Raw genomic sequence first — 24,529 nt, forward strand, 5'->3', positions numbered from 1 at the left:
TTACACTGAAGGAATGAGTTACGTAGTGCTACTTTGGATACAGCCCATAGGCAATGATTTAAGCATGGTTTGGCAAAAGTGGTTATAGAGACCTCTCTCTCTCTCTCTCTCTCTCTCTCTCCACCCCCCCCCCCAGAATCTGAGGTCATCCAATGCAGGTGGATGTTGGGAGATTCAGGACTGTCAAGAAGAGGTACTTCTTCACACAGCACTTGTCTAAACTATGGAATTTGCTCCCACAAGGTGCAGGGATAGCCATCCATTTGGACAACTTCAAAAGGGAATTAGATGAATTCATGGCAGATATGGTTATCAATGGGTATTGAGGCACCATACCTCTGAATACCAGTCATGCTTGGGAACGACAGCAGGAGAGTCCTTATGGGCTTCTCAGAGGCAATTGGTTGTGAGAACAGAAGGCTCTTCTCATGGCCCTGTATTATGCACATTTAGATAGACATTATTCCCATTAAACTTAGATGGGCATCTTGTGAGGATATGTGCATAAAATCAAGCAGCCAGAACAATGGAACATATATCTAGTAATACAGGCTAGCAGAGAGACCCACTACCTGGCTGGAGACAGGAAGACGACACACTGAGTTGATCAGCAAGACCAGCAAGACCAAGGGTTAAATCTCTGCACAGCCATGAAGCTCATTGGCTGACCTTCACTTTAGCCCAAGTCTGTCATTTCCCACACACGATTAACAATCTCGTGAAGTGGAAAGTGGAGCCATGTGTGCTAGCTCTGCCTCTACATAGGAAGCTGCCTTACACTGAGTCAGACCATTGGTCTATCTAGCTCACTATTGTCTACATTGATTGGCAGTGGCTCTGCAGGGTTTCAGGCAGGAGTCTTTATCCCAGCTCTGCCTGGAGATGCTGGGGATTGAGCCTGGGACCTTCCACATGCAGAACAGATGCTCTACCACTAAGCCTGGGGGATCAAGGAAGTTGCCATGGGTAAAATCCACACATTCCCAGCTTTGTGGTGCTCAGATGAACAGCCATTTGCATAAGGGGAGAAAGGGACATCAAAGCATCATGTGGCCAGTCTTTACATTTTGATTAAACAACACAGAGATGACATTTTTAGTTTGGCCATATTTATACAATCTGCCCTAGAGGAAGAGTTGTTGACGGTCATGCAGGGTAGGAAGCTTAGCCTCCAGTCCTTTCCCATTATGCTTCGGTACTTACTCTTGCCTTCTTCTGAGGATGCTGCATAGTCATTCCTTCTGCAGTTGATGATACAGCCGCAAGGCAGGTGGCTCCAGTGTTCTGACAAGACAAATACCGGGGTGACAGTAACAGCTAGCAAAGTTAGCAGAAAGCTGAATATCTCAAAGGAAAAGCTTTGAAATCCAACTGTGTGTTGAACTACCATTTGTATCTGAAAGAGAGAAGCATTTGAAAGAAATTAGACTCTACTTACCAATTACTATGAGTAAGCGTGATAACAAATCATGCTGTGTAAGGGCAAATAGAAAAGTCTATGCCCAATCCCTCAATTGCTCACATAGTCTTTACCTCCTTTGGATGTTGGCACTTTTGCAACTATGCACTTGATCCAGTTAAGTTTGCGGCACAATTCTGTAGATATCTACTCAGAAGTAAGTCCCATGTGAGTACAATGGGGCTTGCTCCCAGATAAGACTATATAAGTACGCTGCAAGCCTATGCACATTTATTTGGAAGAAATGCCTATTGGACTTAAGAGTGCTTACTTCTGAGTAGACATGCATAGGGCTGCACTATTAAGCTTTGAAAAATCATGTTGGCTTTGAGTGGGAAGGAAATAAGCAAGCATGTGCTTAATTCCCCCACTGAAATCAGTTAGGCTTTAAAATGCTTTCACTGGATGTCACCTGTTCTGGTGTGAGGTTTGTGGGAGGGCAGCCAACCACATCAGAAATACTCTACCCCTTTTCAGGTGGCGCATGACAGTGTGAATTTATTAAAAGCAAAAACAAACTAAAAATGAAACAAATGTGCCCCACTGGTTTTATTCACCTTAGTTATATAAAATAAAAAATATATGAATGGCAGATTAAAGAAATGAGTTCTGAATGCAAAATCTATTCTTTTTTGGGGGGGTTGCATTTGTTTGTATTGGGATTAAAAAAAATCAAACTCTCTGGAACAGCCTGAACAGGTTACAGGAAGCAGGAAGAGAAATAAGAAATAGTATCTATAAAATGAAGAGCCTTGTCTCTATCGCACTGAAATTTGGCAGGCCTGTCTCCTTGGAGGGATAGACGAAATCCTGCCTGAAAATGCCACGGCATTAGCATGTATAACACAGATGTTATAAGCAACAGAGGAGCAGCTGGGACTCCTGTTGAATGTGGCAAGAAGGTAACAGGATATGTACTTTTAAAAATTGCCTCTAACAATATACCTTGTTCATAATCGACACAAGGCTTGTGAGATTTGGCTTATATTTTTCATCAAAATAATGTCATTGCCCTCTTTACGTGTAAAGAGAATGCAAAAGACACTAATGATGATGGTGGCGATGGTGATGATTATAATAATATGCCACCTGTCTTCAGGAGCTCAAGGTGGCTTACATGGTTCTCCACCTCCCCATTTTATCCTCACAGCAACCCCATGAGATCAGCTAGCCTTCATGGCCCTCTTCAGGCATTCTGTATGAACAAATGAAGAGGTCTCATGCATGAGCAGGCTAGCCCTGCCCTCAAGACACCAACATGCCTGTTGGCCACGCCCCTCAGCCAACACACAATCGACATCAGTATGAAAACAGCCCTATGTGTGTGTGTAGACGTATGTGTGTACAGCTCCCTCCTGCAAACCCTGGTTAAGGACTTACATCCCCATATATAAACATATATGCCCAAATGCACCCATATTATTATTATTATTATTATTATTGTGTCATCAGATGCACATGGCACTGTATGTAAAAGAAAACCATAAAAACAATAAAAAGACCCTTTGGGGGCTGATGCTGATCATACAATACTGGATTTGCAGCCACTGCTTATTTTGGGGGAGGAGATAGCCCACTCGTCCATGAGAACCCCTTTATATGTCCATACAGAATGCCTGAAAGGGTCTACATTTAATTAGAGCAAATTATCTTCTTCCAGAGTGTTTAGGGAGACTTTTATGCTCCCCATTGGTTCTCTGTGATTCCAAGCTGAATGCCCACTGGTGGCCAGCCATTGATTATTTTTTTTACATCAAGGCCACTGTGAATTTCTTCATCTGTTAAATGGCAGCAACTCCAGTTTTACCCTTGAATGTACCTTCAACAGGGAGATGCAGCTAATATCAGCTCCCTGATGAGTGTCAGCAAACATGGGCTCCTGCTTCTCTGGGAGTCCTCATTTCTGGTGTGCTAGGATGGGAGGGACCAGGGGAAAAGGAGATGCCATGCATGTCAGTCATAGTTGTAAACTGTAACATGAACTTTGGTTTATTTGCCTCCCCCTGTCAATCAATCAAAAGGGGGCTGGGAGAAGTGGGCAGCTTTGAGCTAGGCAAACTTCCTCTGGTCCACCCAATAGGGATTTGGGAGCCTGCCTAGTGCAGGCCAGGCCATTGTTTTTCCAACTTGTCTATAATGCTGCCCACCTTCTTTGCCATCCATTGCTAACCAGGTGCCCAAAGTTGCAGTGCAGATTACTACGAACACTGAGTTAGCTCCTGCTGCACAGGGCTGGGAAGAAATTCTAACCAGGACCACAATTGGCTTGAGCAGTGAGGTTTTTTTTTCTTTCTCACAGCTAGTTTGTTTGCTGTACATATATTGACCCTCTTACCCCTATGGGACTGCTTTCTTGTTGTCACTGCTATAGTTTTACCATGAAGATATATGCAGGATATTTAGTCTGAAGGAAGTGGAGGTGAGTTCCACAATCCCTTACATGGGGAGAGCCCCCCCTTAAGGATCTTGAGGGGGGGATAAGAAATGGACCAGCCCACCTCTGGGTCTGGATGGCACCATTAATACACCCCTGGTTGGAGGAGCTACAGCCACGGGAATGGCATCAGTTGTCACCAGAGTTAGCTTCCTGTCCACTGTCCCATCATGACACAGCACATGGGCCAAGCCTTTCTGACAACATTTTGGTTGTTGGGTAGGAGATCATCAGAATCCCACGCCTTTACTCTGTCAAACTGTATGCAATAAAGAGGGGTGGGCCAGTTTTCTGCCATAATTCTGTGTCATCTGTGTTATTTCCTTTTGTCTCTCCCCCTGATCCTGGCACAAGCACATTTGCTACATGCACACTTAAACCACCTTGTATCACACAAGTGATACACCTAATGCTATGCAATGTGTGAAGTGGCCTTATATTTATTTATTACTATTTTTAAAAAATCCACAAGGCTAATCGAATTCAAAATGGAATTTATCAGCACATTTGTTTGCATCTTTCAGAGCTTGACTTAAGGGTCGTATGGACTATTCCATTATGTATTTTTATAACCTCAAATTTTACTCTCTGTGTTGTGTTCATGCAAGGTTTGTGCTGTAGAATTATGCGAGTTTTTCATGCTCATTATCTTCTATACTTTTCTTGTTAAAATCTTGATTCTTATGGATGTCCTTGCTGCATCCCCAAACAATCCTATTTTTGATGGGCCACTATTATTAGTCTATGCATAACCTTAGTCTTTATTGTTAATAACACCCATACACTATAAATATGGAATAAATAAAATATATGTCACATATAAAATATATGTGACATTTCAAAACGGGGTGTCAAACATGGCACCTCCAGATGTTTTGGACTCTCAGCTCCCCTCAACCAACATGACCACTGGTCAGGGATGATGGGTGTTGTAGCCTGGAAGGTGCCACCTTGGTTACCCTGATTTAAAATAATGCATGGCTCAATAAGCATTGGTTCTGAAGCACACATACATACGCTTGCTTCTGAGTATGTATAGGATTGCGGTATTGGTGTCTAAGGTGTTTGTGAAGCTGAAGACTACCATTCCTGCTCCCCTGGAATCTGTCTCAGCTGAGCTTGGTGACTTTGAATCCTGACAGGTGCTGAGAAGCAAATGTTCTAGCGCAATCCCCATCTGTGTTTTTTCAAAGTGCTGGTCGCTTCAAGTGAAACAATAAATATTGATGCCTCAGCCCTAGCTGAGAAGCAGCTTTGACCCTGAGCTATTAATAAAAGTCCACGTGAGGTAATACTGGGAGATAGAGACACACCTCTGAAACGTCAACGATGATAATGATGACAGATGACATATATACAGTGCCATCAGTGTGCAGAGATTTGTAAGCAAAGATGCAGGTCCCTGCCCCCACAGACCTTACAGTCTAAATGTCATTAGTGAGGAGGTGACGGGGGGGAGAGGCAAGGGGAAGCTAACGAGGGATGAATGTGAGCAAGTGCAGTTTCTTGTATTTATAGCACAATCCTGTTCACCCAGAAGTAAGTTCCACTGTATTGAATGGAGTTTACTTCCCAGCAAGGCTGTATTCATCTAAGACCCCCTGAGACCCCTTTCTTTTGTGGGAGGAGGGACTCAACAAGGTCCCTGTGTCTCCAGTGTCCTACGAACCAATCAGCATAAAAGGGGAGTGTGTTAGCCACTGAGAAGAGGCTCAAGAAGTGTCAATTACAAGCAAGCCTTTACTAGTTCCTAATTCACAAAGCCAAGACAGTTGTGGAGGGTGAGAATTCTGTAACTGCAGAAGAAGAGACAAGTGACTCCTGAGGATAGCATCCCATCTACATCATCAAGCAGATTGATAGCAGCAGGAGATAAATGTGTAGACACTGAATTCAGTAATTCCAGCGACATCTCTGACAGCAAGAAAGGACAGTCAAATGGTGACCGTGACAGAGAAGCAGAAAGCAGTATTCAAGCCTGGCTAGATTATTCTGTCATCTTAAATTGTATAATCTTAAAAGGGCATGTGGCTATGACTATCATGAAGGGACTCTGCACTTCTGAATTTGCCACTACGCTACTGCTCCCTGGAAAGTGTGAGTAGGATTGCAGTCAAAATCACAGTTAGGGGTGTGATTTAAAAAGTTAACTCAACGGCTTCAGGGGCAAGGTGAGTTTGGGGGAGCAATCTGAAGAAGAAAAGAGAGATACCAAAGTGGAGGATTCTTAGTCGAAGGTAAATCTGGCATTCGTAAGTGCTGTTTGCAGCCCTGAATGAGGCACAAGAGGCTCACAAGTCTCACACAGCGCATGCCTTCTCTGCACTCTGAATCGAGGCAGTTTTCAGCAATAATCATTATTTACAAAACCATAAGCAAACACGATCCCTCACTTCTGAGATGTTTCAATTTTATAGCCACCAGCAACTCACTGCCAAAAGGTCTGCCTTGCAGCCCAGAAAGGAGGCTTCTGCAGATGCTCTGAATAATCTCACAACCTAGAGCCTGTCCCATTGCTTGGAAAAGTAGTTCTTGGCCCAGCCTTCCAACTAGTTTTCTTCTTTGACTCACTCAGCCACATGTATTTGTAGAATGCTTATACCAGCATAAAACCAGAATCACTAGTTTACTTGGGTCTTGGTTTTAGTGTGATCCTGTGTCAATGCCCATGAAAACATAAGTAGCAATACAAATCTGTTCACCCAAATCTGGATAATCAAAACATGCAATTAAAAGCCTAGCCATTCTCATAAGAACACACACTGGTATGGGGGTCTTGTACACTCAGCAAACTTAAATAATTAGGAGTTGCTGATCATGGGATTTGCCAACGTACTGAAAGCACAGCTTTGATTGAAATGACAAGAATCTCTGCAATTAATCTTTGGTAGACAATCCACCTAACCCTTCATAGCCAAGTTAATGGTCTAACATGATAAAAAAGATACAAAGCAAATTAGACAGTAAATTTTAACTGGGCTATCTGGTGTTGAAAAGGCAGAAGTTTTCAAGTTACATGGAAAAGGGTTATTTGCTCTATGTTTGATGGCACATATTTTAAATCTCATCCAATACTTTTTCTGCCTGGACCATTACAAATAGAGAAAGAAACTTGGTTTGATTTTACCATCATTGGGAGCCAAAGTGTGACTTTGGTCAGAGCCAGAATCAGCGAAAAGCGCTTCTGTGCAAATTCCACAGTGAGGTTCCGGCTATTGTATGGTACATCTTGCGTGCTGTAGCGATCCAGTCCATAATGGTCCGCTGGACTTTGTCTAACTTTGGGGTCAGCATTCAGACAAGCATCTTGGAAATGCTTCAAGGTTTTACTCACAGTGTCTTCTGGAGAGAGGACTGGTGTGTGATGACCACCAATTGGAGGTGACCCAGGAGAGAAATAACCTCGGGTGATTTGATGATAATCATCATAAAGATGCTGCTGCTCATCTGAGCACAGCAACTGATAAATTAGAGGAATGGAGAGCACAATGAGGAGACAGAAGCACAGCAAGTAGATTATAAAGAGAAATAAAATGTAAGAGCTGTCGCAGTCAGTAAGGCATCCCCAAGAGGTGGAGGCATAGCAACCCCAGCCGCACAGAGGCAAAATACAGATCAGCAAACAGACAATCCAGATCATGAGAACGGCCCATATCATGCTTACTGGTCTCTTGGTGGCTCCTTGGCTGGTTCCCATTTTGCTAAGACTGTAGAAGTTATAAGAAACTACAAGAGATCCCATCAGATTGCTTGAAAAGCCCTGAAATAAGTACAGCAGTGCCGAAGTTGTGCACAAGGTCTGTGGAAGCATTTCATTTAACCAATACTTGAGCATGAAGATCGTCACCGGCACCACACTTATCAGATCATCCAGAGTCAATGAAGTCACAAGCATGGAGATGGTACTTTTGTTCTGCGTTCTCAGCAGAGACACCAGTGAATAAATGCTGCCCAGAAGGGTTGTGAATGTGATGATAAAAGTCAAACAGAAAAGAAAAAGATTCAAAGGTTTTTGTTCTTTGGGTATATCCATAATCCCATGGTGGCTTGTCCCATTTAAGGATACATTGCTAAGAGCGACCGACATCGTTATTGGGATAGGTGGTGTATTATTTTGCCTTCCCACCAATTTTGTGAGTTCTCATCTGAGGACACAAAATGGTTAGCTTCACAGTGGATTTCTGATCTTCTTTACCAAGTTTATTCTTGGACTGCACAGATTTTTCCCCTTCCTGGATACCTGCTTAGGATACACTCAAGCACGCCCAGCCAAGCTCTCACTTGGAAAAAAAAGAACACATTGTTCAAAGAAACATGAATGTATAAGTACCAGAGAGCAAAACATGCCAAGAAATAAAGCCAAGTAATTTGTCCTTTTTCTCCTTTTTTTTTTTAATTTGGGAGATTCTGGTCCTTTATAATCCTCTTGAAGTGATCAAGTTTAGCTCTCAAAGTAAAATGCTTCCAGCAGATGCTAGAAAACATGCCGTAGTGGAAAGAAAGCAGGATATCAGTCTCATGCTGCCGGCTGAGAAGGAACTATAGCAGGGGAAAAAAGAAAAGAAGGGGGGGAGAAACCCAGAAGCTTGTTGGTTCGTTCTGCACTATTCAGAGCTGCAGGAGGGAGGAGTCAGATATAAGCAGGATAGCAGAAGAGAGGGGAGTAAGTGTCTTTCTCGACAGCGCTGCTCTCAGAAGCAAGAAAGAGCGTCCTTGCTAAGCCACACCCCCGATGCTGACACTTAAATCCAGTGCAAACAACGAGACCTGATGCGAGCCATAAATGTCATCTCTTCCAAGCCCTGGGCAGCTCCACATAGCTGCCTCTGGCAAGATGAAGCACTGTAATTCTTAGCACATTCACTGTACTCTGTCCACAGAGAAAGGAGGGAGTGGGAGAAGCCACATAAAAACCATTTCACCGAAAGGACAGCTGCCTTAGGGCAGCTGCTTCAGACGTGCCCTTTACCATACCAAAGTCCTGAGTATGGGGTACATAAGTGCGCATTTAAAGCACACCTCTTTTTTTCCCTAGCAACATACATAAAGTAGCGTCCCAAAATCCAGAGAGAGAAATACGTTTATTAGGCCAACCAAATGTCACAAAATAGCAAGCAAGCTTTCAGGTTCTCCAGATCTCTTCATCAGGCAGTATGTTCAGGAAAGCAGGGAAGGGGGGAAGAGGAGGGGGGAAAGCTGTCTTGATGCTAAAGCCATAAAGGCTGCATTGTTCTCAGTCTAAGTGGGAGTGTGGGAAGAGGAAGCAGACTGAATAGATTAGGCTCTCTTAGGTGTTGTGCAGGTTACAGTGAGGGAAGCTGGGTTGAAGAAACACTGCGGATTCCCCATTTTTGAACACAGAAAATCCATCTGTTCTTTATAGCGTGCAACTTTTAACACTACCCATAATATTTGGGAATAAACCTTCTTTAAAATGGTGCAACTAACTTCCTCTTTTAACAGGTTTAGGAGCAGGTTGCCAAACCATCTCACTTCATCTTGCTGAAGCATATTTACAGTCCATTCCTAAGACTGTTGAGTTGTGGAAGTGAATGCCATGATGTTTGTTTACAACAGCGATAGCCAATGTGGTGCCTTCCCATCATCCCTGACTATTGGCCATGCTGACTGGGGCTGATGGGAGTTCAAGACCAACATCATCTGTTGGCTACGTCTAGTTTAAAATATATCTTACACCACCCTTCATTCTTACAGATTTCAAGATAGTTTAAAAACACTGCAATACCATATGTCACAACACACCATCACAGTAAAAGCAGCAGATGAAATCCTGGAACATACTCAAAGTGGCTACAACATTTAAAATGCCAAAGTGAATAAAAACATTTTGCCTCTGTGGGCACCTAAAGGAATAACAATGGCCAAGAAAGAGCTCACTCTTGTTGACCATCCACCTCACCTCTGATGGGTGAATCCTCTGAGGCCCTTCTCTGATTGGCTCCTCTGGGGAGGAGTTGAAAGAACTCCTCCCCAAATCCACTGTAGCCTAGGGATGGAAAGAACTGTCAATTTCACTTCTCTTGGTTTCTAATTCTTCCAGTCTAAAATTCAGTTCTCCACATTTCTGCGGCAGTTTGTTTTTTTTAAAAAAAATCCTCTTGAAAATTCTACAGCATTTTCGTATGGATTTCTACTAACAAACACATTTCTGTAGGCAGCTTTGACTAATATACACATTTTTACAAGCAGTTTCTCATCATATAATGCATTTCTGTATGTTATTTTCACTCATATATTCATTTTTATTCACACTTTCCCCTAATACACGCATTTTTTGTAAACATTGCTTAGTTGGAGAACTGCCTTGCAAAATTTGAAGTGCAAATTTTGAAGGGTGGCTATGTTTCACTTCTCATATTTACAACAGATGCTTTTGGAGGTTGCTGATTCATAGAGACACCATAAGTTGTAATTGACTTGAAGGCACGTAACACACATACATACATTGTTTTGGAAAGTGCAAATTTGATAGATTCGGCTTGAAGTGCGAACTGAATTTAATTTCTCTCTCATCCTCATTCTGGACTGATGGAGAGAGGGAAGAGAGAGGGGGTGCAGAATGAGGAGGGGGAAGCACCTCCCTTTCAGTTCTTGCCATCATTGCTGCAACAAGGACAGCCAGTGAAGCTCTTTTGGTGTGATGTGAGCAACATAGGCTGGGCCAGTCAATGTTCTAGCAGACATACTCTCAAGGGAAGCTTGTGGGAAGGGGGGCCACTATACTTTCCTCCTGGCACTGGCATCGCTGCCACATACCAGAAGGAAAAGAGGTGAGGCAGCAGGGAGGGGTTGAATGGACTCCACTGGGACACCTCCGCAGCATCAAACTCCTAGCCACCTCCCCCCTCCCAGTAAGCAGCTGCTCATTCATAATCTGTACTATTTGAAGCTTCTACACCATCTTCAAAGGCAACCTGAAGTATGCCAAGGGGGAAGTTAACAGATGCAGACCACCCCTGTCAAGGAGCAGTTGTAGCTGATGAAGGAGCCAGATCTGGATAAAGGCTCTCCATGCCACAGAGACCATTTGGGCCTCTCTGGCAACAATAGTGGATCCAGAAGAGAACCACCCATGTTGCAAACCAGCTCTTTCAGGTGGAGTGCAACCCAATCAAAAACCAATGAATGCCATCTTCATGAGTACCACCCACCTGCAGCATCTCATGTTAGGGTTCAGCTACATTTATTAGCTCCCTTAGTTATTGCTAAATCCAGGCACTAATTTATGTGGGTAGTTGTATACTGCCTTTCAGAACTATGCAGTCCTCTCAAGATGGTTGACATCATTGAACAAATTAAAAGAAAAGTAATACAAATTTTGCAATTGTTGGAAGTGGGGCAAGAGCAGCTCCTGTTTTGTTCTTTTGTTTATGTTCCAGAAGGGAGATAGGGTCCTCCAGATGGATAGGCTTTGTTTACCTTTTACCTGTGATGCTCTGACTGACTTCCTTCCGTTGTTAGACTGATACGTCTTAAGGGAAGCTTACCTGTCCCTCCTCCTTCCGCCCTCTCTTATCTTCTCCGACTGTCCGGGAGAGAGAAGACACCTTTGTCTCTGCTCTCTCTCTCTCCTAGCCATGAGGGCAATTCCCACGCCTGGGCATTGCGCCTCCAACTTAGTTAGTTAGTTAGAACTAGGTATGCCTTTCTATCTACTATGTATTTCTATAAATAAAGTAGCTTTTCTTATTTTACTAAGTCTTAAGTCTCAGTGATCCTAATGCAGGGTAAAAGCCTGCTTTCTTAGGTAAACGCGCACACACACTAGCACACTCGCATTTCAGACCGCTGTTACTCTCTGCTTAACAAATTTACACCACAACAGCAATAATAGTAATAATTCGATCTAAAGAAACCCAGTAAAATAGTAAAACATAAAACAGAACAAAAAGTCAAAACAGCAGTTCAATAACACAAGCCCAGACCAGCCTCAAATAAATAATTTAAAAGCAAACTGAGCACTTCCATACACAACCTAACTCAGACGAAGGGAGATCATTATATACTGATGGCCCTTAACTCAAATTCCCTGGTTGACCTCACCTAGGATCTTCACATGGATGTTAAAAAGCCTGGGAGACAAGGTGAAACCATGCAGGACCCTGCAGCACAAATTGGAAGGGGGCGGGCAAACAGAAGCTTAAGCTTCTGGAGCTGATCCTATAAATATGAGCAGGGTCACTGTATCACTGTATCAGCTTCCAGAAATGACTCAGAAGGATACCATGATTGATGGTATCAAAAGCCATCATGAGGTCAGAAAGACTTAACAGGATTCCTGTTTGTCTTTAGACAAAGTCAGACTCTAGACTGACCAAGAGTGTTTCTCTGCCCAAACCAGTCCTGAAATCAGATTGAAATGGCTCTAGCTGGTAGATAATTAGTTTTATCTATGAGAACTTGGATCTGGACAGCCACCCCCCCCTTGAACACTTTGCCCCAACTAGGCAACAGTTATTGCACTTTTTTGAGCACAACAGTAGCTGTCCATCTAGTGGGGCAGAGTCACATTGACACTCCCTTTCATGAGTGCAGATTACTTGGATAGGGCAGGGTGGGGACAAGGTTGGGGCTGCATAGGTGCTGCATTAGCTCTACCAGTGTGTATGCACAGCCCTGCTCTTGTAATCACCCTGCCCCATCTAGGGAAGCTGGAGCAATGCCAGTGCTGGGAAGGTGGCTTTGCTCATTACTCAGGACACTACTGGAGCACAAGGAGTGCATAAGGTACAGCCATACTGCAGCTTTCTCCAAGGCAGCTGAAACAAGTGAAATCCTGGTTCTTCACATTCACTGTGGAACAGACAAGCTGAAGTTCTGCTTATGTATGAAATTTCAGTCCCTAAGTCAGAAAACCCCTGCAACTAATTCTCATGGAGTACAATCCTCTGCAAAAGTCTTATGCAGAAATAAACATGATTCCTGTGCATATTAGCAAGGTTTGTGCAGGAAAACGTCCATAGTGGGTATGTTCCATGCGGCAGATCTGTGTTGGCTCCAGGTTAGAGATGGCAAGCTCTCAAGTAGGGCATCATGATGCCCTCAAGATGCACCACCCTGCACTACTCAGCTCCTTCTGCTTGCAGTTGCTGCTGCTTGCTTTATTCCCATGGGCCCATCTTGTCTTACAGTCTAGAGAGGGAGAGCAAGGCATGCAGAAGATATTGCTGCTCCTTCACCAACCTCTGGTCATTCACATGGAGAGGTTTGGTGCACAGGCATCAACAGCAATAAGGAACAGTTTCAGGGGGCTCTGGGGGTTGGCAGTGCCCCACTTACTAGGAATAGGACCTTGACAAGTACATCACAACGATGACCCCTGATGATAGTCCTGATTCAGAATGATGGGGTACCAACACCTGCCACTTACATCAGCACTCAAAAACCACCTCCTGGGGTGACTACCTCATCTTGACTCCTATAACCTGCAGCAAGCTGGCAAGTAGAGCAGCGGATAAGTGAGACAGCAATCTCTATTCTCCTCCAGTACATTATAGCACTGAGTGCTACTTCTGTTCTACAGTCACCTGACAAAATGCAGATATTTGGGCACAGAGCATCTCTTTTGAGAAGAATAAATGTGCATATTTAGAGAATGCCTTGGTGATCAAAGGGATAAGCTGACAGCAGAGGCTAAGAGGCAAGCAAAACTGCAGGTAGGTGCAAAATGCTGTCTTTCTACAAAGCTCCTTGCCTCTCTATGCCACCGGTAATTTAGTTATAGGAGTTGGGTGTATCCTTTGCATGGCAGACTGCTTTGGCTCAATTGCGAGCGGTTTTGGGGTGACTGTAGTCATGCCTGACAAAGTGGATCAATACCTCAATCAATTTTGGCTTATTATTGTACAAGTCACATTGGGCCAGCTGCTTCACAGAATCACCCAGATGAAAAAGATTCAAGGGCCATCATGTCCAATCCCTACTTCAAAACAATATCCTGCCTACATGAGCTCTCTTCAAATTAACCTGATATAATCCAGGGTTACAAGCAGAGAGCAAGAGAAAGCAAAGTGGCCCAAATGAAGTTGCCCTTCCAGTCCTCTGTCTCAGGAACTGCTAGATCTGCATGGCGAACCTTGGAATTGCAGCTGTCAGCTTCTCAGTGAAGTACGTGCAGGTCATGAATTGACTCCGCCCACCCAAGCTGGCCATTGGATCCTCCTGGACAGGAAAGAGTATAAAAAAGAACAACAATAAGGTTTGAAACAGGGGTGAAAAGTTCTGTCAATTTTGGTCCTCTCAGTTTCTCATTTTTCCAATCTTAAATTCAATTTTCTACATTTCTTCAGCAATTTGTGATTTTTTAAAAAAAAATCCTCATGAAAATTCTACTGCATTTTAGTGCAAATTCCTGCAAATACATTTTTGTAGGCAGTTTTGACTAATGTACACATTTTTGCAAGCACTTTCTTGTCATATGATGCAGTTTGTATGTTATTTTCACTCATACATTATTTTTTATGCACACTTCCCCTAACATATGCATTTTTGTAAACATTGGATGGCAAACTGCATTGCAAAATTCGAATGATTGCAAATTTTTCAAAGGATGGCTGTGTTTTGGTTCTCATATTGTTTTGGAAAGTGTGAATTCAACAGATTCAACTTTAAATGCAAACTGAATTGAATTTCTCACCCATCCCTAGTTTGAAAATGTCTGGACAATTTCTGACAATATCTTACATACCATGACTGGGTAAGGTATTTCAGGGGCTTCTTCTCTGTCTGGTTCCATCCATTTGCCAGAAAAGGAGAGCTTCCATTCACCCTTCCTCCCTACCAGAAAGAGCACTTGGCTCCAATTGCCAGATGTCTTGGGACTGCAGAGCTGAAGAAAAAAGCACACTTTGGCCTTTGCCATCAGCAAAGGGACTAAAGGCTGCTGGGTTATATGAGCTTAAATGTCTGTAAGTGTTGTTATTACAGTCTCTTACGTGTTTCCTTGAGGGTCATTTAATAAAAAAGGGGGATATAATTTGGAATGAATGAATGAATACAAGTAACTTCAAAATGAGGTTACATCAAAATCAAGTTGTTTTTTGTTTGTTTGGGGTTTTATCTATGCACACAAGCACACAGGCCCATCAGTGAAACACTCCATATAAACAATCTTGATGCAAGTGCATGTAGAATCATATTAAGATTGGGGGCAGACATCGCTGCAAAGAAAGCATGCTTTGTGATCTGCAGAGGAGGCCCTGCTTATGGTGCTCTTGGAGAGCATTACCCAGAGGTCACCACAAGAGACAGGGCCTTCCCAGTGGTGACACCCTGGCTATCACACTCCCTCCTTGTTGAGATCAGATTGTCACTGAGACTTTGTTCATTCAGGTGACAGCTTAAGATTTATTTGTTCTGGCAGGCATTTGGAGCATAATGAGAGTGACACCATTAATATAATGTAATGTGGGCTTTTAAAATTATGTTCATTTAATTTTCAATAAACAGTAACATAAAGTAATATGAAACTAGCAGGCACCAAATGAGCTGTTTTATGTAACAGTTCAATACATTATATTGTATCAATCAAAGTTTATAAAAATATTCATTCTCAATGGGCCTATATGAGAATCCGTGGGTGGATGAAGATTGCCAGTCATGCACTTCATGTGAAATGTAATAATAATTAAAAAAAGCCAAGTTGCTTGAAAATTGTCCTGAGTTTTCAATGGGTTCCTTCAGGGCTTTTTTATGACAGTATTTGCCAGTATGGAGTACTGGCACCTCTTTTCTTTTTTTGTCCATGCCAGACATTTTGTGCTGGCACCTATCGTACTTTTATTAAGATATGAGTACCGACACCTCATTTTTTACCAAAAAAGTGCTGGGTTCCTTCTATCTAACTTGTTTGGAGAGCTTTTCCATCAGCAACCAACCATATCTGTTGATACGGGTCTTCCATTAGTTTTTCCATCTTTTAGCAGTTGTCAATCTAGCTGCTATAAATAAAAATACCAGTAGGACCATATGTTTTGCATCTTTTATTTATTTATTTATTATTTGATTTATATGCCTCCCTTCCTCCCAGCAGGAGAAGTCTTGTCCCCCTTTTTATCCTATAAACCTAATTACTATAAGAAATAACAATGTACTTATGTGTTCATCAGTAATGTAGACAGAGGAAGACACAAAGAAATGGAAGGCATTGAAAAGTGCAAAATTGGGAAGTAAAAAGGGAATAATAGAAGATTGTAACTGCATCAGCTTCAGTGCAGAACAAGAGAAGGAACTCCAAAATCCACGTGGGGAGGGAGTTCAGAAAAGCACAGTGTTAGAAGCATTTCTACTCATGATGAGCAAAAGATTCATTTTAGCACACTCAGCTCTCAGTCTCTGTGTGTACATAATAACTCACCAGGCAGGATAACTCCAGGTTTGCAAAATGATGAGCTGTTTATTTATAAAAGGGGAGGGGAAGAGAAAGGCAATATGTGGGACTGAAGTTCCTTGATGACCAGAGACAACAAGAGCCCATAGGCCTCAGGAATTGGAACAGCATTTGCTGCATGATAACTTGTTTCCCTTTGTAACAATAGCAGACAGTGGCTCTGCTGCTCCATAGGTTCTTGGTTTTATGAAGCCTGTGCATTACCATAGTTTTAAACATTCATGCTAACATAATGATAAGATATTTGTTAGATATGCAGTGGGGACTTAAGCTGCAGATGTTTGGCTTTGTTCACAAGCCTAATGAAAAAAACAAATCAAGTAATTGAAAAGTAAAGGTAAGGGTGTCCCCGCACTTATAGTGCAAGTCGTTTCCGACTCTTAGGGTGATGTCTTGCGACGTTTGCTAGGCAGACCGTATATATGGGGTGGGATTGCCAGTTCCTTCCCGGGCCTTTCTTTACCCCCCAGCATATGCCGGGTACTCATTTTACCGACCACGGATGGATGGAAGGCTGAGTGGACCTCGACCCCTTTTACCGGAGATTCGACTTCCTCCTTCCGTTGGAATCAAACTCTGGCCGTGAGCAGAGCTTCGGCTGTGTTACTGCTGCTTACCACTCTGCGCCATGGAGGATCTTAATTGAAAAGTACATTGCCAATTTTAATGATACAAGTTAAGATAATGTTTAGTAGATTTACATCATGGAATTCAAGGCAGTGGTCCCATGTGGCTCCCAGCCAGGCACTGACTTGACTCAAACCTGCTTGGCTTTAGTAAATGCTGCATCATGAGCCTTCAGACTATAGCCTAGGATGTTTAGCTCTACATGAGATCTCTCTTATCCTGTAATCCTATTCCTGGATCAACAGTGGACATAAGAAGCAGGGCCAGCAAGATCTGGTAGTACTTCTCTCAATGAACAATGGTATAGAGATAAGGAGTTGGGAAAGGGTGTGCATTCAAAGTTCTAGTGCTGATCTATAAAGCCCTCCATGGCTTGGAACCTCAGCCCCTAAAGCAGGCATAGCTAATGTGGTGTCTTCCAGAGGTTCTGGATTGCTACTCCCATCAACCCCAGTCAACATGGACAGTTATCAAGAATGATGGGAGTTGTATCCTAACAACATCCAGAGGACACCCCTGACCAAAATAAATGTGTCTTCTCATATGTACCTACCAATGCCCTAAGATCATCAATTGTAATGTTCTCTTCCTGGGCAAGGTTCCTGAGCAAGTGGTCACTGACCAGATTCAAACACTTTGGAAGAAAGTGGTTTTCAAATTCATTTCAATCAGCATTCAGGGCTTGGCCACCCTGTATGATTACTTTTGTTGGGAGAGAGACAGCGGAAGTGTGACCCAGTTTATTCTCCTTGATCTTTCAGTGGCTTTCAATTCCATCAATCATGGTATCCTAATGGTAGGGCTATCTGAGTTTGAAGTCAGTGGTACTGATTTTGGTGCTACCTGGGTCATCTACTTCAGAAGATGGTGTTTGGGGGTATTTTTCTCCCCTATGTAGACTCCGATGTGGAGTTCTGCAGGGTTTCATTTTATCCCCTGCGCTATTCAGCATCTACATGAAACAGTGGTCATCTGGAATTTTGGAGTGTGTTGGAGTTTTGGAGTGTGTTGTCTCAGTACAGACAACATTTCTCCTTTTTAATCTCAAGCAGGTGTGGCTGAACTGGTGTCTGGCTGTACTAATGGACGAGATGAGAGCTAACAAACTGAAGCTCATTTTAGATACAATAGCAATACTGTTGGTAAGTGATTTCTCAATCCAGATAGGTGAGGTACAATTGGTTCTGGATGAAGTCGTAGCCTCCCTGAAGGAGCTTGCATCTTTGGGGTGCTCCTGGATCCATCACTGTCACTGGAGGCACAAATGGCCTGTCTTGTGTAGAATGTCTCCTATGAGCTTTGGCTGGTGGCCTCTCTGCAACAAGAATGTTCTCCTCCTCTCCTCCCCCTGTGTGCTCCCTAAATCTATTCTGGGGTTTCCCTCACCCACCCGAGCCAATTTTGGAATGGGGTGTGGTGTGCATTGAGGAGGAAAGGGGAAGTCCCCTTGCACTAGCTCAAGTACTTCATAGAATATTGCCTTATTTAGTTATTTATTAAACTTACTAGTCACTTGCAAACAAAAATATCTCTAAGTGACTTATATTTTGTTATTTATTTAATACTGAGTATTAGTATTTAATACTAATAATCTCTGAGTGCTGCTTCACTCTACAATGCAGAGGGTTTCTATGAGGGAGAGGCCTTTTCAGTGTCCACCCCCAGTTGTGGAATGCTCATCCTAGAGAGGCTCACCTGGCACCCACATTGCTGTCCTTTTGGTACCAAGTAAAGACTTTTTGATCCTCTCAGGTCATTTTCTTTCTCCTTACCATTCTTTAATATCATATTAACAGTGAGCCCTATTGGGGCATTCAGTCTCCTTGAAGGTAAGCGAAAACATTTAACACCCTCCATGAGTTTGACAGAAAAGATCTGAAGCAGGGTGCCTCATCTACTTGTCAATTACCCCCCCATTGTTTGAAACCCTGCACAAACAAGGTTTTAAAATGTGCAGCCAGTTTCCACAAGAAAAAGAGACCTCACGCATTAGTGTTTTGCACTCATGGAAGGCTGTAAACTGTGTACAGATGATGTTCTGGAGTGATTGAGGCTTCACAGAACACCCCCCATTTCTTGTATGTTTACTTACATGTAAGGAGACTGAAGTCTGAACAGGGCTTCAGTCTCTGCTAATTGATGGTGTTTGGTCTATTTTTGCTCCTATGAGATGGTTTAAAGCTTTTTTTATGGGTTAAAAATATTGTTGTTATGGCTGGCATGATGTTTTGTATTTTTGTTTATGTTTTTAATCTTGTTTTATATTTTGAGGCATTGTACATCACCTAGAGAAATTATTTTATGAAGTAGCTAAGAATGCTAAATAAAATGAACTAGACTCACTCCCACTGATCTTGTCTTCCTGACACTGCTAACAAGAGTCACATCAGATGAGTCCCAGCATCTCCCAACCTCTATTCCCAATCTGTAAAATCAAATGTTAACACAGTAGTCCCTGGTGGCTCCATGTCAATGGGGCAGTGGAATCTGCTCCAGGTTTTAGTGTGAAAGTTCAGACTAAAACCCAAAGCAGATTCCACTGCCCCACTGACATGGAGCCACCAGCCACCACTGTGTTAACATTTATTATCAACAAATAGGTTGTAAGAATTAATCTGAGTACTGCACAACAATGGCACTGTAGAACTCACCCTCCACACCAGAAGCATAGCCGCTGACTTTTAAAGGAGGGGATTTTGACTGAAGTGAGTTCCCCATGTAATTGCTTGGCTGTACTACTGAGTTTCACAAAGAGAGGACTCTGTAAAACTGTGCAAACCTCTTTCAATGCTTTTAGCTTATTTGGGAGTGGGGGGAAATCCAGCATGACACATGTTGCAACCTACATTTTTAAATTTATACCACTTGCCTGGAATAAATATACACAGGATCACCACCTTGGAGAAGTATGAAAGCAGCAATTTATTGTATACAAGACAGCCAACATTCTAGGCCTTCACCCTGTGATACTAATACGTGCTCTTCAGAGCCATTCACGCTGTTGTCATCACCACAGGATCTGTGCCAAGCAATGAACAGCACATGGACATCTAATTTATAGCTTGATTTCCATCTGCACTGCAGAAAACTGTCTGTTTCAGGGAGCCAGCTGCATTCTCCTGCCATTTCACAGAAGGGTATCTGTCACGTAGAGAGTCTGCCTCAATTTAAGAGCGCATGTGAAGGATCAGAATGTTCAGCAACCATTAATTATTTGCAATCAGCAAATGCAATTTACATTTATCACATCCATTCCTATGTGTGTTTGCTCGGAACAATGAGGCTCACTTAAGTGTGCACAGATTGCAGCCTTCATTTTCATTTATTGTCTTGCATTGGTCTTCTGTTTTCCTCTTCTCTCCTGCTCCGTAGCGATAGCGGTGTGGAAAGGGAATATATTTTGATCCTCTCTACCTGCACGATTACACTAAGTGAATTACATGGGTTGAATCTGAAGCTTTTGGGGCCTGATCAAATGGGCTGCTGTGTAAAGATAGCAGCATGTGCAAAAAGACCTAAAGAAGAGCTGTGCTGGATCAGACCAATGGTCCATCTAGTCCAGCCTCCTGCTTTTTACAGGAGTCAGCTAGATGTTTCCAGGCATCCCACAAGCAAGGCACAGAGACAATAGCCACTTCCTGTTGCTTCTCATTGCTTACTCCCTTAGTATTTAGCACCATCCAGGACCAAACACCATCCCAGAATCAGCACCACAGCTGAAGCAGGCCTCAGGACTCTCCCTCTGTTGCCTGCTTCTTGCTCAAGAAGCAGAATAGCTGGGCCATGCAGGGGCAGATATGCCATTTTCATGAGGGTAGAGAATTACTATGATTATGTCTGACAACATCCATGCAAAGATAAGTTAATGCTTGAAGGTGAAGAGGGCATGCTGTGCTCTGTCCCCCTTGTAGGGGAGGCTGGTCCTTCAGGGCTAGTGGGGCATTGCCCTACCATCCTCAGTCTGCCCACAGCCAGTCCCCACTTGCCTGCCTTCTTACTTAGAACTAGCCCAGAGGGTGGCCCTGGCTGTCAGAGTCCTCCTCAGTTTTGCCTTTGTAGAACTCAGCAGGGAGGAGGATGGAGACAAGACAAGAAGCAGTTAGTTCCACCTGTCATTGGCTCTGCCTCTGCGTATTATTGGCCTATCTGCCTTTTGTCCTACCAAGCCCAATGGGCATCACTGCCCCCTTGAGTTTTCTGGTTCATAGGAACCAGAGCAATGATGTTAGCAACAGAAGCATGACCAGATGTACCCACATGAGGTGGTAATGTAAAGTGAAGTACGGGTGGTCCTTTATTTTACTGGGTGCAGAATGTGGGGGCTGCTTATCCATGGGTTGCAAATAGTCCCTTGGAGCAGTGGAGACAGGTGGCTTGGATGACAGCAGTGCAGTGAATCTGCTCTGGGTTTATCCTGAACTCTCAAGGAGCTGTCCAAGGTACTGAAACCTATTCCTAAACTACGTTCAGCACCTCGGACAGGTCACTGAAAGTTCAGACTAAAGCCTGGAGTGGTTTCACTGGCCCACTGACATTGGAGCCACCAGCCTCCACTGGTTTGGGGAAGGACCACAGCTCAGTAGTGGTGCACATGCCTTGCATGACCCCTCCCTCCCCCAACTGTAACCACAGGGGCTTCTGAAAGACCATCTTGCCCTGAGAGGAGTGGAGAAGGAAGAGAAACAGCTTGGTGAGCAGTTATAGCTTCATCAAATAGTTGTGTTTTTCCAGTGTATTGTAACTTTTTAAAAATCCAACTGTACTGTTGTAACAATCTTTTGTAAATTGCTTTGTGAGGTATGCCGGAAAAGCATCATCATCATCATCATCATCATCATGATAATAGCTTCAATTCCTGGCGTCTCCAGGTAGACACCAGTACAGATCATTGGGGGGGCATGATTGTTGAGAAGGGCCATAGCTCAATGGTAGAACACACACCTTGCATGAGGAAGGCCCCAAGTTCAATCCCTGTAGGGCAAGGAAAGATGCCTGTTTGAAATCCTGGAGAGGGACTGCCTATCAGTGTGGAACAAAGGTGGGGAACCTTTTGCCCTGGGCCAAATTTGGCCTGCTTTGGGTCCCAATATAACTCACAACCCAGTGTCCCCCAAACCTCTTTATATATGAGATGCAGTGTGGGGCAGATAGAGCCACAGCTGGATCGGCTGCACAACTGAGATCTCTATGGGGAACTCCATTGCACAGCCAAACCCTGAAGAAAGCAGAGCTGAAGTCACCACACATCAGCTGATGGGTGGTGAGGTTAAGCCTTCTGTTTTGGCTATGCGACCAAGTTCCCCTTGGAGAATTCAATCATGCAACCAATCCCTGCAGAAAGGAGTTATGCTAGCTTTATACTTGGTACTTTGCCAAGCACAGGACTGTCAAAGCCCCTACTGCTGCAGTTCCCAAGCACCCGACAACCAGCTGGTTGCCAGGTGCTCAGGCAGCACTGCACAAGGGAGTTTGACAAGTGAGCAGGACAACCCACCTGTCAATCATCTGATGTCATAATAATGTCAGAAGACTGACAGGTGGGTTGTCCATCCATCTGTCAACGTTGGCCTGTGGGGACAGGAATGGATAGCAATGTGGCTTGTCAGGTCAAAAAGGTTCCCTACCCCTGATGTGGACATTACTGAGCTAGATGGGCCAATGGCCAATCTTGGTAAAGAAAAGACAGCTTCCTATGCCAAGTTACTGCAGCCAGACACATTCTTTTTGTACCCAAAATTATGGCTGTGCAGTAAATGAACAAGTCACTTATTCCAAGCTAAAATAGCACAGGGAAAGAGCTCGTATTTCTATGATGTGTTTTCTTCACTGTCATCTCCTGTCAGCCTCTGAAATTAAACCTTTGCTCCCGTAAACACATTAGAGATTGAAAATGAGTGGAGGTGCTGTATCCTCACAATAAGCAAGGATGCCCTTGCAACTTTAGGAAAGAGGGAAAAATCAGCCTAGCCAATCATCTTGAAAAAGTTGAGCACAGATATACCTCTACAATATAATGTTCAGAAGCTGCTGAGCCTATCAAATCTAATTATTTTTTTCTCTGAAGATTTAAAATCAAGGGCAACTTCAATATACAAAGGCAGCCTCTATTAAATTTAATTACTTTCCTCTGTGGCTCACATGGTAATGCTGCACATGAAACAGCTTGCTGCTAAGGAAAGAGTGATTATTACCAGTCAAGAATAGCTCCTCAACCAAGTCATACAAATTGTTACTTCCCCTTTCATTTAGAAAATCAAAGGTACCCAACTCTCTCAACTGTTTCAGAATAATAAAGCTTGTTTGGGGAGGACTTTTGGTTAAACTTAATCAGGCATTGGACTTGGGTTGCCACCAAAAATGACACCTCCAAATCATTGTCTTTCTACTTATCTCATCATTTAGGGGTAGGGAATCTCTGGCCCAAAGGCCTAATTAGTATAGATCTGCCAGGCCTTTGAAAGGCCAATGAGTGGCATCTGCAAAACCCAGGGTAGAGCACTTTGCAAGTTCCATCAATCAACTAATCGTTATGGTTTGCATAATGCGCTAACAATCAGCTGATTGTTGGAGATTGCATAGTGCTGTTCTGTTGCTGACATCATTGTGATGTCAGGTAATTGACAGGTGGCATAATGCAATGTTATGTTGTGGATTTCCCTGACTCAGCTAGCCTGATGGGGAGCAGAGGCGGGGATTCTTAGAACTTGATTCAATATCATTACAAAGAGAGAAGGGAAAACATGACATCAGAATACTGTCTATTTTTGTGTACTTTTTTTTGCTGTGTTAGCTGAAACATATTGCTTGACTCTATAATTCAGCAATCATTGCTGACACTGCTAAATAAGAATTAAGGGGCTGTGCATTCACTTCAGATGAAGCATGACTCTGAAATGAGATGAGTTGAAATGGTTTGCTTTGGAGATATTTGGACCCTGAAGTAACATGTGTCTGAAGTGTTCCAAAGCAAAGTGGGTTGGTCCTGAGGCTTTGGAACACCTTTGAGCATTAGGAGGATGTTTGCACACTCACAACCCAGTTTGATACATTTTTGATACGTTTGTATACCTTCTCCAAGCTCTGCCAGGCACAGTGGAAGGGGGAGGCAGAGGAGGGGAGATGTTGTTTGTGACTGATGGCTCTAGAATCTAATCAGAGGATGACTTTACTAGGGCTCTCCTTTCGCTTCCAATCAAGTGCTTTGGGGAGGGATGTAGAAGGAGGTAATCACAAAATGTTTCAGTGAGTTGGGTGTTCTTTTTTTCTTAACTGTCTTCCTGTCGAGAGCAGCAGCAATAGCTCCAAGATGTTTGGAGATGGTAGTTGCTGGTTTGTGTGCTTTCCTTTTAGAACCTTTCATTCTGTTCTTTCATTCCTTATTCCACACCAATCTTCTCCTAAATCTCATCCCCCTTGCATCCCACTTTTGTTCTTTACTGTTGTGTTTGTCTTGAGTCTAATCTGTGTTGATAGTTTAAATTTCAGTTTTTTGTTTGCTTTATCCCTTCAGAAGATGTTACTATACCTGAAAAATTCATCCATTTCTACCAGCAAATGAACAACTAATAGGCATTTGTTGATTATCTCTTGGTAGTAAAAA

At 43.2% G+C, this 24,529-nt stretch overlaps 1 protein-coding gene across 1 annotated transcript in view; it reads right to left on the bottom strand.

The window, feature by feature from the left end:
* GPR149 (G protein-coupled receptor 149) overlaps positions 1-7,980 on the bottom strand; it is a 65,233-nt gene extending 57,253 nt beyond the window's left edge. Inside the window, exons 1-2 of the mRNA XM_061634481.1 lie at positions 7,021-7,980; positions 1,204-1,396 (exon numbers count right to left, since the gene is read on the bottom strand). Coding sequence (XP_061490465.1) covers positions 1,204-1,396; positions 7,021-7,980 — 1,153 coding nt within the window. The remainder of the gene's footprint in view (positions 1-1,203; positions 1,397-7,020) is intronic.
* Positions 7,981-24,529: the final 16,549 nt, after the last annotated feature.

This window comes from Rhineura floridana, chromosome 7, assembly GCF_030035675.1.
Source record: "Rhineura floridana isolate rRhiFlo1 chromosome 7, rRhiFlo1.hap2, whole genome shotgun sequence".
NCBI lineage: Eukaryota > Metazoa > Chordata > Lepidosauria > Squamata > Rhineuridae > Rhineura > Rhineura floridana.